The 13,073-nt window shown below is 41.8% G+C and overlaps 1 protein-coding gene across 2 annotated transcripts in view; it reads left to right on the top strand.

Moving 5' to 3' along the window:
- Window positions 1–5,336, top strand: part of LOC115156600 (probable G-protein coupled receptor 158) — an 83,546-nt gene extending 78,210 nt beyond the window's left edge. For both annotated transcript variants that reach the window (XM_029704093.1, XM_029704094.1), the window contains one exon: window positions 1,663–5,336. In XM_029704093.1, coding sequence (XP_029559953.1) covers window positions 1,663–3,492 — 1,830 coding nt within the window. In that variant the 3' untranslated portion in view covers window positions 3,493–5,336. The remainder of the gene's footprint in view (window positions 1–1,662) is intronic.
- Window positions 5,337–13,073: the final 7,737 nt, after the last annotated feature.

Genomic DNA, 13,073 nt, shown 5'->3' on the forward strand with positions numbered 1-13,073 from the left:
TTAGGTAAAATGGATTTAAGTTTCCCTGAAGTCCCCGGCCACTAGGAGCGTCGCCTCTGGATGAGAATTTTCTTGTTAGCTTATGGCCTTATTCAGCTTGTCACGTCCTGACCAGCAGAGGGAGTATTGTATTAGTATTTTGGTCAGGATGTGGCAGAGGGGTTTGTGTTGTATGGTTTATCTAGTTGTTCTGTTTCTTTGTTAGTCTGTGTGGCTCCCGATCAGGAACAGCTGTATGTCGTTGTTCCTGATTGGGAGTCATATATTAGGAGTGTGTTTTTCACCTGGGGTTTGTGGGTTGTTGTTTTAGCACTGCTTTAAGTTAGCCTGCTAAACTGTTCCTGTCGGTCTATTGTTTCTTGTTTTTTCTTGGTGTTCACATTAAAATAAAATATGATGAGCACGCAACCCGCTGCACCTTGGTCCTCTCTCTCCTACGACAGCCGTGACACAGCTTGTTGAGTGTGGTCTTAGTGCCAGCATCAGTTTGTGGTGGTAAATAGACAGCTACAAAAAATATAGATGAAAAGTCTCTTGGTAAATTGTGTGTTCTACAACTTATCATGAGATACTTTACCTCAGCCGCGCATAACTAGAGACTTCCTTTATATTAGATTTTCTACACCAGCTGTTATTTATAAATAGACATAGACCGCCACCCCTTGTCTTACCGGAGTCAGCTGTTCTATCTTGCCGATGCATGGAAAACCCAGCCAGCTGTATGCTATCCATGTCATTGTTCAGCCACGACACTGTAAAACATAAGATATTACAGTTTTTAATGTCTCTTGGTAGGATACTCTTGATCGGAGCTCATCCATTTTATTATCCAATGATTGCACTTTGGCTAATAGGACTGATGGTAGAGGCGGATTACCCACTCGCCGTCGGAATCTTACAAGGAACCTCAACCTACGTCCCCGATAGCTCTGCCTCTTCTTCATATGAATGACAAGGATTTGGGTCTGAAGTAAATCCTTCACGTCCGACTCGTTAAAGAAAAAAACATTGTCCAGTACGATGTGCATATTTGCTGTCCTGATATCCAGAAGCTCTTTTCCGTCATAAGAGACGGTGGCAGAAACATTAGGTACAAAATAAGTTACAAATAACGCAAAAAAACACACACAATAGCACAATTGGGTAGGAGCCTGTGAAACGGCAGCCATCTCCTCTGGTGCCATTCAGCTTATTTTACAGAGAAGAGACTGGTTAGATTAAGCACCCATTTGCTGTGTCTTAACAAAGGAAAATACATTTTGTTTGGGAACATGCCCAATCATTGAAGGCGTATCACTGACAGCACCACATTTTTGTAATTAATGATCAAGTTTAATTTGTATAGCGCTTTTCATTAGAGCAGATGCCAAATTTTGATAAGGTAGAGATGTTGTGTCCCTTTTGTTTTCATGTATACTTAGGTATTTGGTTTAGAAAGAGCATGTAGATATAAAAACAGGATTGGCCCCAACACTGACCCCTGTGGGAAGTCACTACCTTGTGGCAAAATTCTGGTCTGTCAAGGAAATGGACCATGGTTAGTTTGTGTCTGTGATGTCAGAAAATGTCTGTAGTACAAACACTTATAGAGATCATTTTCCTCTTATGATTTCTCATCCACTTTTCTCTCTCTCAACACCTCTCTCTGTGTTGCTATTTTAGGATGAGCTAAAGAAGCTCTACGTCCAACTGGAGGTCTACAAGCGCAAGAAGATGTTGGCCAACAACCCCCATCTCCAGAAGAAGCGCAGCTCCAAGAAGGGCCTGGGCCGCTCCCTCATGAGGCGCATCACTGAGATCCCAGAGACTATGCACCGGCACGGCAGCCATGGCAGTCGTGAGGATCGTGACTGTAGTGAGCATGGGAGCAACCGGAGCACCCTTCGACAGAACCCCTTTGACCCATCCCACTCTGGTCACAAGTCCAGGGAAGACTCTCTGAAAAACAAGGTCCTGGGCCTGAAGAAATCGCACAGCTACGACCACGTACGTGACCAAGGGGAGGAAACTGCTGGCGGAGAGAGCTCGTGTGGGGATAAAATGGCTGCCGGTGAGGGTTCCTTGCTTGGATCCCTCATGAGGAGACAGGTGAAGAAGTCACCAGAGCATGCCCCAAGAGTTGAACCTTCCGAGTCCACGGAGTCAGTGCCCTTGGTCTGCAAGTCGGCCAGCGCGCACAACTTTACAGTGGATAAAAAGCCCATCCACCTGAGGACGTCCATCATGCAGAAGTCACTGAGTGTCATAACCAGTGCCAAAGAGAAGATGCCTGGGCTCACCAGCAAGACACATTGCGTGGAGGACGCAAGCAAGAAGGGACTCAAGGGCTGCGATGGGAGGATGCTGTCTGAGGTGGACGAGGCGGAAGAGAAGGAGTGTTATCCCAAGATGATCATCAGCCAGTCGGTGGAGTACTCCAAGACGCCCATGGGCAAGATGGGCATCATGAAGCAGCAGGTGAGTGGCAGCCAGCCGTCCATCAATACAGAGCCAGGGAGAAACCTGTATGACCTCTCCGAGGTGTGCCCTTGGGATGTGGAGGACCCCCCAACCCCCTCAGAAGGAAGGTCACAGAAGCATGTGTCCATTGCTCTGGGAGAGACCACCACAGTCCACAGGGGGGGTGGTGGTGGTGGCGTGGTTAGCACCAAGGGCAGTCGCTCCCAACAGAAGCAACAGGGAGCCGCAGGGCAATCACCTGCAGGCCGACGTCGCTCCAAAGGTAAGGGGAGTGAACCAGACGAGGCCAGAGAAACAAGGAAGCCCAGGTCTCCCAGATCTCCACTCCCCCTCAAACTAGAGGTGTGCCCCTGGGCCTTTGAGGAGCAGCCGGTGTTGGGAGGTGATTCAGACTCCATCTCCCCAGAGAGGATCAGAAGTAAGAAGAGTGCTACACCCACCGATGGGAAGCCCAAGATCCTCCACTCAGACTACTCCAAATCCACTGGGAGTCTGCTGCAGCCGCCCACCCTGATGGTGGACATCTGTCCCTGGGACTACAATGAAGACCCAGCCCCGCCTTCCCCCAGCCATGAGAAGAACTGCTCCAGCCCCACGCCTCACTCCAAGCGGAAACGAAAAGGCTCATGCTCCTACAAAGAGAGGGGAGAGCGGGGTGAGAGAGAGAAAGGAGGGAGGGACAGGGAGGAAGAGAAGCAGCACAGGTCAAAGAGCAAGGAGAGGAGGAGCTCCTCCAGCAAGCCCTCGGAAAGACGACGTGTCAGCCAATCCTCGGAGGGCGGTTCGGTCGCCGTGCCCGCGTCTGGGAGACGGAAAAGCTCGACAAGAGACCCGGAGGCGTTGGAGAACAAGAGAGCGGAGGCATGCTCGTGGGAGGTAGAGAATGCGCCAACCAACATGGCACAGACAAAAACTTCTCCAGCGAAAGAAAACTCTTTGAGTTCTAATTATAAACAACCAATGAGCACTGCCAAAAAGGTTGACGTTTGTCCGTGGGATTTTGAAGACAATGGGTCAGAGAAAAGTGCATGATATTTGCAATAATAGACTTTATATGTTTTGTATTCACAGCACAAAAGCCCTGCAAACTGGGTTTTAAAGATAGGGGAAGTGTGGGGACAAAAACAATGCACAATTTGCCTTGTGGTTATGTCAAAATCATATTGTGAAGAAAAACATGACACTACCGTCTCTTAAAGCATTCCAAACAAAGTATTTGTTGTTTTGTTAGTTGTGCAATTATGCAACTTAAAGTCACTTTTCTGAAATGTAGAGGAATGTGTTGTCGGTACAATTTGCTTGTGGATTTTCTCAGTTTGCATTTGTGCACCTTTTTTCACATTCTTCAATACATTAAATTGTGTCCTAGGATTTCTCTTTGGCCTGTATCCTGCATCTGTGCCATTTTTGTCAAGTAATGGTTGGAGTATGAGTTCAGAATGTTGGTCATTGGGAAGTACATCATGTAATTTCCATATTAAGCACAGTGCACAGATAATTATGCCTTAATTTTGGGCCTTGTAGATTATACAAAGGATATGCATTTTGAGTGTTGAGCAGGAGAAATAGGTACATAGATAAACCGTACATAGTTAACATTTAGTACATAGGTAGCAACATGATGATACATGCCCTGAAGGAAAAGTATCTCACCTGGTCTCCATTTAGTCAAACATGCTTTATGTCTGTAAAAAAAAACGGAAGTTTATCTTTGATGTATTCATTTCTCAAAAAAACTGCTGTAGCATGTGGCAAAGCACTTTCAAAAGTGTCTTTATGTCCATTCGTCAACATCCAAAACATTTGGTAATGAAGATGTAATACTTGATGTTGCCTATTATAATTCAATGTTCAAAGTTAAAATACAACTTAAAACATAAAGCTTTCAAGAATGTTTCTATGTGCATTAATCTGAAAATATGATATGGAAAAAATATTGAAGCAGTATTGTAATCCCAATTTCCCCCCCTCTTATACAATGTTGACATTAATTTACATATGTTAATTTTAGGTGAATCATTAACCAGTTTTGTCCTGTACTTTTCCCAAACATCAATATATCAAACTTTTTATTTTAAGGATCATGTATTATCACTTCAGTGCTCTCTTATGGACCAAAAGCAAAGAAAAGTCAGATGGATTATACAGCATATTTCACTTTTGCTTGCTTTCCAAATCCATGTAATTGCTTGATAGCACCTTATAGTTGTTCACCTAAAATCAAATGCTATGACATTGATTGTCAAAATAGTGTCACCATAGATTCCACACAGGTAGGTGTGTGTGTGTGTGTGCATTATTGCATGTGTGCGTGGGTGTGTACAGTGTGTGTGCATTATTGCGTGGGTGTGTACAGTGTGTGTGCCTTATTGCATGTGTGTGTGGGTGTGTACAGCGTGTGTGTGTCTGCATCATTGCATTGCATGAAAAAACGTTTGCCACTTTAGCATTATTACCGATTCCCTCTTCCTTTATATGGCCTTTGTAAAATTTTAGTGGTGGTGATTTGATCTACTGCACCAGTAACTAGTAACTCTTGTTGTTGAATGTTGTCAAAGACATAAGGATCATATTCATTATTGCAATGGAAAACTTTCGCAATGGAAAGAAACATTTCTTATTAGACAAGTTCGGTTTATTCCCTCCCTGTTTGCCTGTTTTCCTCCATTTCGTATCCTGGTGAATAAGATCTAGGTAATCAGGAACACGATTATGCTGTATGAATGCTACAGTGGCTTCTGCATGACACTAAACATATTGACCCAACATCTCACTGCTCTTCGCAAACCCTGCTCCATCAGACTGTTATGACTTGTTTGTTAAGTAAACTTGTACCACTATTGTATGCTTGCAATAAATATTCATATAAAACTCAATCTTATTTAGTGTTGTTATTTGACGGGTATTGTCGAACAGTGCTTACAAACCATGGTCTGGAGAGAATACCTACTACTTCATCACATAGAACAACACTAACCCCTGGTGGAGATAAGCATACATAACCGTAGACATAATATTTTCTGCCAGGCCTGTATTTCATGCCCAAATCATTTCAGTCTCTGGAAGGGATTGTGTAGCTACTTAATTTGTTTGAATTTTGGAAAACATTGATTTTAGTTAGAAAATACAAATATTATTGGCAGTGACATGGTAAGCAAAACCAAAGGGTAGATTGCAGTTTTCTCCTTGTCCAGAGACTGCTTTCAATAAGCAAGAAAATATGTACATTTGCAATTTGGCTGGTCTATCCATTAAAGGGGCTCATACATGCTTATGACAAGTCTTAAAATGTTACTTCCTCATCCTTGAATTGTTTTTACAGACTAGAATTTCACCAGGAGCCTAATGTCAGACTAATGAAGTCCCAACAATATAATTTATAGTTGAACCAAACCGATTGCTCATTTGTAATGACCCTTAAGTTTTTAGACACTTAACCAAAGCATTGAATAAAATAAGTGATTGAATATTGAATATACTGAAAATATACTAAATATGTATTGATATTGCATATCAGAGAAGGAGAAGCTTCTGGTCAGTGCTGGGTCAAGCTGAATACACAGAGGGACTGTGGGCTGTAGTTATTTTGTGTTCTGACAATGAACAAGAGAGGCTTTGTCTTCAGAGAAAAGTGTGTATGGAGTCCCTTGGGAAACCGAACCATCCGATGATGGTATTTAGAAATAGATTATCTAGGCTCCCGAAAGAAGTGATCTCTATAGATGGGTTTGTCGTTTAGCAACAAAACCAACTCGTGCACAACTATGGGGCAAAACTGACAGGTTGGCTTAGATTGGTAACAACATGTAAACTATGTTTCGTCTCCAATGTTTATTGAAAACATACAGTGCATTCTGAAAGTATTCAGACCCCTTCACTTTTTCCACATTGCGTTACGTTATAGCCTTATTATATAATGGATTAAAATGATTTTTCCCCCCCTCATCAATATACACACAATACCCCATAATGACAAAGCAAAAACTGGGTTTTTAGACATTTTTGCTCATTTATTAAAAGTAGCTCTTAGCCGTGGTATATTGGCCATATACCACAACCCCTCGTTGCCTTATTGCTTAATTATGAACCGGATAGTTTGGGTCCTGGATCCTGATTGGTGGAAACATTTCAGCGTGCGTATATCAGACAATATACCACAGGTGTGATGGAAAAACACTTGTTTACTGTTCTATTTATGTTGGTAACCAGTTTATAATAGCAATAAGGCACCTCTGTGGTTTCTGGTGTATGGCCAAAATACCACGGCTAAGGGCTGTACCCAGGAACATTGTTGCTTAAATATATAACAAACTTTCAACCACAATTAAAATATGTAGCCTACAGCCTCGTTAAAGCAGAGTTTAATGGCCTTGATCAGCATGAGGTTTGGTGTCATAATGTTTACAAAGCATGTATTACGGCAGTAAAGACTGGCACTTTGGCTGGTGGCATAATTGCTATTCTTAGAACTTTAATTAGTGGTTATAGTAAGCCTACTATCTACTGGACTTAGCCCCACATGTCTCTAAATGTCATGCTAAATGTGTGCTAATGCGAAGAGACACTACAGCAGCAGCATTGCACATCTGGTATTACAAATTCATTTTATTGGAATCACTGTAAAAAACAAATATACATTTTATTACAGCTCATTTGGGGTAAACAATATGTTTATATTACTTACATACTGTGTCCATGTTAAAATAATATGATTGTTTGTGGATGTCTAACACATGTGGATCGCCACACAACAGTGTACAACCCTATTCTGGTAGCCTAGGGTCTCCTGAAAAGTGTCATTATATATACAGTATACATTTTTTTATTTATTTAACCTTTATTTAACTAGGCTAGTCAGTTAAGAACAAATTATTATTTGCAATTACGGCCTACCAGAAGGCAAAAGGCCTCCTGCGGGGACTGGGGCTGGGATTAAAAATAAAATAAAAATATATGACAAAAACACACATCACGACAAGAGACACCATAACACTGCATAAAGAGAGACCTAAGACAACAACACAGCATGGCAGCAACACATGAAAACACAGCATGATAGCAACACAACATGACAACAACATGGTAGTAACACAACATGGCAGCAGCACAAAATGGTAGCAGCACAAAACATGGTACAAACATTATTGGGCACAGAAAACAGCACAAAGGGCAAGGAGGTAGGGACAAAATACATCACACAAAGCAGACATTATATAAGGCATGCAGAGGATACTCACATTAGAATATGGTGGCTAACACGAAACATACAGTGCCTTCAGAAAGTGCCTTCACACCCCTTTACTTTTCCCACATTTTGTTGTGTTACAGCCTGAATTTAAAACAAACCCCTTTGTTATGGCAAACCTAAATAAGTTTAGAAGTTACAAATGTGCTTAACAAATCTCATAAGTTGCATGGACTCATTCCGTGTTCAATAATAGTCGTTGACATGATTTTTGAATGACTACACCATCTCTGTACCCTACGCACACCTGTAAGGGACCTGTAAGGTCCCTCAAGTACATATTCAGCCACAAAGACCAGGGAGGTTTTTTGATGCCTCGCAAAGAAGGGCACCGATTGGTGAAAATAAAAAAAGCATATGCTGAATATTCCTTTGAGCATGCTGAAATTATTATTTAAAATTTGGATGGTGTATCAATACACCCAGTGACTACAAAGATACAGGCATCCTTCCTAACTAAGTTGCCGGAGAGGTAGGAAACTGCTCAGGGGTTTCACCATGAGGCTAATTGTGATTAAAAAATGTTTTACCTTTATTTAACTAGGCAATTCAGTTAAGAACACATTTTTATTTACAATGACGGCCTACCGGGGAACAGTGGGTTAACTGCCTTGTTCAGGGGCAGAATAACAGATTTTTACCCTTTGGTTACTGGCCCAACGCCCTAACCACTAGGCTACCTGCTGCCCCATAGACAGTTTAAAACAGTTACATAGTTTAATGGTTGTGATATGAGAACTTAGGATGGCAAAACAACATTGTAGTTACTCCACAATACTAACCTAAATGATAGGGTGAAAAGAAGGAAGCCTGTACAGAATTCCAAAACATGCATCCTGTTTACACAAAAATGTGGCAAAGAAATTAACTTTATGTCCTGAACTTTTTGTCCCGAATACAAAGCGTCATGTTTGGGGCAAAACCAACACATCACTGTGTACCACTCTTCATATTTTCAAGCCTGGTGGAGGCTGCATCATGTTATGGGTATGCTTGTCATCAGCAAGGACTTGGAAGTTTTCTGGGATAAAAATAAATGGAATGGAGCTAAGCATAGGCAAAATCTTAGAGGAAAACCTGGTTCAGTCTGCTTCCAACAGACACTGGGAGACAAATTCACCTTTCTGCAGGACAATAACCTAAAACACAAGGTCAAATCTACACTGTAATTGCTTACCAAGATGAGTTTTGACTTAAATCGGCTTGGAAATCAATGGAAAGACTTGAAAATGGCTGTCTAGCAATGATCAACAACCAACTTGACAGAGCTTAAAGCTTCAATATGTAACTTTTTGGGCGAGTTATAGATCTTTCATTCCCTTTGAAAGAAAGTCCAAGAGGCAGTAGATCTGTTCAATGTGGGCTGATTCTATGCTTCCTGTTCTGAAGTTTAGTTTTTGCGTCTTTTGCATTTGGTTTTGTACACCAGCTTCAAACAGCTGAATATCCAACACGTTGGTTATAGAAAACATATTTCACTGTGGTTTACATGGTACAATGATTCTCCACACAAGAGACTGCTTGTTTTGTCATATAAACTGAAATTAGTAGAACTATGTGAATTTTAGCTACCAGGAAATGTCAGAGTGATTTCTGCATAGTGCAACTTTAACTTCTTTAAATAATAACAAAAAATAATTATGTGCAAATATTGTACAATCCAGATGTGCAAAGCTCTTAGAGACTTACCCAGAAACACTCACAATTCATTTACTTACGTAAATGAGATATTTCTGTATTTCATTTTCATAAAATGTGCAATAATGTCTAAAAACATATTTTCCATTTGTCATTATGGAGTATTGTTTGTAGATGGGTGAGAAAAAATATATTTAATCCATTTTGAATTCAGACTGTAACACAGCAAAATATGGATTAAGTCAAAGGGTATGAATAATTTCTGAACACTGCATGCTCTTAACACACAAATCCTCCTTGATGAATGCAGATAATTTAAATGTCACAAGTATATTCTATAAAACTCTGGCATCAATATAGTAACTCAATTGTATAAATACAACAATGACAAAAAATATGCGCACAACGGATTTCTACATGGACAAAGGTTCTTACCAAGAATTGTTGAATATCAATGCTAATTTTAGCATCAATGTAGTATCAAAATACAGTATGAAATATGGATAGAAGATGATAAAACTTAAATATGCAATTTTTTTGTTTGTTTATTTAAACTAAAAATGTAAACTTATTTTGTACATAATGTTGCCACTACCGTCTCGTATGACTGAAAATAACTTATGGACATCAGGACTGCGATTACTCACCACGGACTGACAGAATCCTTTTTTTCCTTTAACAAGTATGATGAGCCCGACGCGAATGATATACTGCTTTCTCTGGAACAGGCCCAGATCTCTGTGATTTACGTGAAGAAAAGGTGGAGAAAAAAGGGGCCAGAGGGCGGGCTGCCTTCTGAGAATTCGTAGGCGATTGAATAAACCTCCACTTCCTTCTATTCTGCTAGCAAACGTGCAATCTTTGGAGAATAAAATATATGACCCGCGCGGAAGATTAAACTACCAACGGGACATTCAAAACTGTAATATCTTATGCTTCATAGAGTCGTGGCTGAACGAAGATGCTGTACCGGCAGGATAGAAGAGCGGCGTGTGGTAAGAAATTTTTGTAAATAACAGCTGGTGTATGATATCTAAAAAAGTCTCGAGCTATTGCTCGCCTGAGGTAGAGTATCTCATGATAAGCTATAGACCACACTATCTACCTAGAGAGTTTTCATATGTATTTTTCGTAGCTGTTTACATACCACCACAGACTGAGGCTGGCACTAAGACAGCATTGAATGAGCTGTATTCCGCCATAAGCAAACAAGAAAACGCTCACCCAGAGGCGGCGCTCCTAGTAGCCGGGGACTTTAATGCAGACTTTAATGGATGTCAAATGTGCAACCAGAGGGGAAAAAAAACTTTGGACCACCTTTACTCCACACACAGAGATGCATAAAGCTCTCCCTCGAGCCTCCATTTGGCAAATCTGACCATCATTCTATCCTCCTGATTCCTGCTTACAAGCAAAAATGAAAGCAGGAAGCACCAGTGACTAGATCAATAAAAAAGTGGTCAGCTGAAGCAGATGCTAAGCTACAGGACCGTTTTGCTAGCACAGACTGGAATATGTTCCAGAGATTCCTCCGATGGCATTGAGGAGTACACCACATCAGTAATTGGCTTCATCAATATGTGCATCGATGACGTTGTCCCCACAGTGATCGTACGTACATACCCCAACCAGAAGCCATGGATTACAGGCAAAATCTGCGCTGGGCTAAAGGCTAGAGCTGCCGCTTTCAAGGAGTGGGACTCTAACCCTGAAGCCTATAAGCAATCCCGCTATTCCCTCCGACGAACCATCAAACAGGCAAAGCGTCAATACAGGACTAAGATTGAATCATACAACACCAGCTCTGATGCTCGTCGGATGTGGCAGGGCTTGCAAACCATTACAGACTACAAAGGGAAGCACAGCCACGAGCTGCCTAGTGACACGAACCTACCAGATGAGCTAAATTCCTTCTATGCTCACTTCGAGGCAAGTAACACTGAAACATGCATGAGAGCACCAGCTGTTCCGGACAACTGTGTGATCACGTTCTCCGTAGCCAATGTGAGTAAGACCTTTAAACAGGTCAACATTCACAAGGCCGCAGGGCCAGACAGATGACCAGGACGTGTACTACGAGCAGGCGCTGACCAACTAGCAAGTGTCTTCACTGACATTTTCAACCTGTCCCTGACTGAGTCTGTAATACCAACATGTTTCAAGCAGACCAGCATAGTCCCTGTGCCCAAGAACACTAAGGTAACCTGCCTAAATGACTACCGATCCATAGCACTCACGTCTGTAGCCATGAAGTGCTTTGAAAAGCTGGTCATGGCTCACTTCAACACCATTATCCCAGAAAAGCCTTGACCCATTCCAATTTGCATACCGCCCAAACAGATCCACTGCAATCTCTACTGCACTCAACACTGCCCTTTCCCACCTGGACAAAAGGAACACCTATGTGAGAATGTGGTTCATTGACTACAGCTCAGCGTTCAACACCATAGTGCCTTCCAAGCTCATCACTAAGCTAAGGACCCTGGGATTAAACACCTCCCTGGATTTCCTATTGAGAAAGGGAAACCTAGTCAGTTGCACAACTAACCACTAGGCTATCTACGGCCTCCAGGTGGTGAGGGTAGGCAACAACACATCCACCACGCTGACCCTCAACACAGGGGACCTTCAGGGGTGTGTGCTTAGTCCCCTCCTGTACTCACTTTTCATCCACAGCTGCGTGGCCACGCACAACTCCAACACCACCACGACGGTGGTAGGCCTGATCACCGACGACAATGAGACAGCCTACAGGGATGTATGCCTGCCATCCAGGACCTCTATACAAGGCCCTAAAAATGTCAAAGACTCCAGCCACCCAAGTCATAGACTGTTCTCTCTGCTACCGCATGGCAAGCAGTACTGGAGTGCCAAGTCTGGGACCGAAAGTCTCTGAACAGCTTCTACCCCCAAGCCATAAGTCTGCTGAACAGTTAATCAAATGGCCACCGGACTATTTGCATGACCCCCTTTTTTTTGCACTGACATTCTTGCACTGGCTCTATGCACAATCACTGGACTCTACCCACACACTCACACACACAAAACACACATACATCTATATGCATATTAACGCCACACACACACACACTCACACAGACACACTTTTCACATACGCTGCTGCTACTCTGTTTATTATCTACCCTGATTGCCTAGTCATTTTTACCCCTGCCTAGATTTACATGTTACCTCAATTACCTCAACTACCTCGTACACCTGCACATTGATTCGGAACCGGTACTCCTTGTATAGCCTCGTTATTGTTTTTGTGCGCTATTTTTATTTGATTTTATACTCCAGCATTTTAGATATGAAATCAAATATTTCATATGTGTCCAGATTTCTCTACTGAGGCTTATATCAAATGTAAGTTACTTGCTAATTTTACATTTTATGAAAGTACAGACTTTCATACACTGTAACTGGAGGAAACATGGGAAAGTAGGAGAAAATGCCCTTTGAAAGATTTTGATGAGATTTTCACACTTCCTAAAGAGGTCTTTGTTTACGCCCATTCAACATCGTTCACACCTTCTTAAGCCTTAGCCCCACCCCACCCACAGATGTAAACACATGCAGTGCCTTCAGAAAGTCTTCATACCCATTGACTTATTCTACATTTTCTTGTGTTACAGCCTGAATTAAAAATGTATTAAATATATTTTTGTCTCTCACCTATCTACACACAATACCCCATAATGACAAAGTAAAAACATATTTTTTTACATTT

The sequence above is a fragment of the Salmo trutta genome, chromosome 21 (genome assembly GCF_901001165.1).
Source record: "Salmo trutta chromosome 21, fSalTru1.1, whole genome shotgun sequence".
Taxonomy (NCBI): domain Eukaryota; kingdom Metazoa; phylum Chordata; class Actinopteri; order Salmoniformes; family Salmonidae; genus Salmo; species Salmo trutta.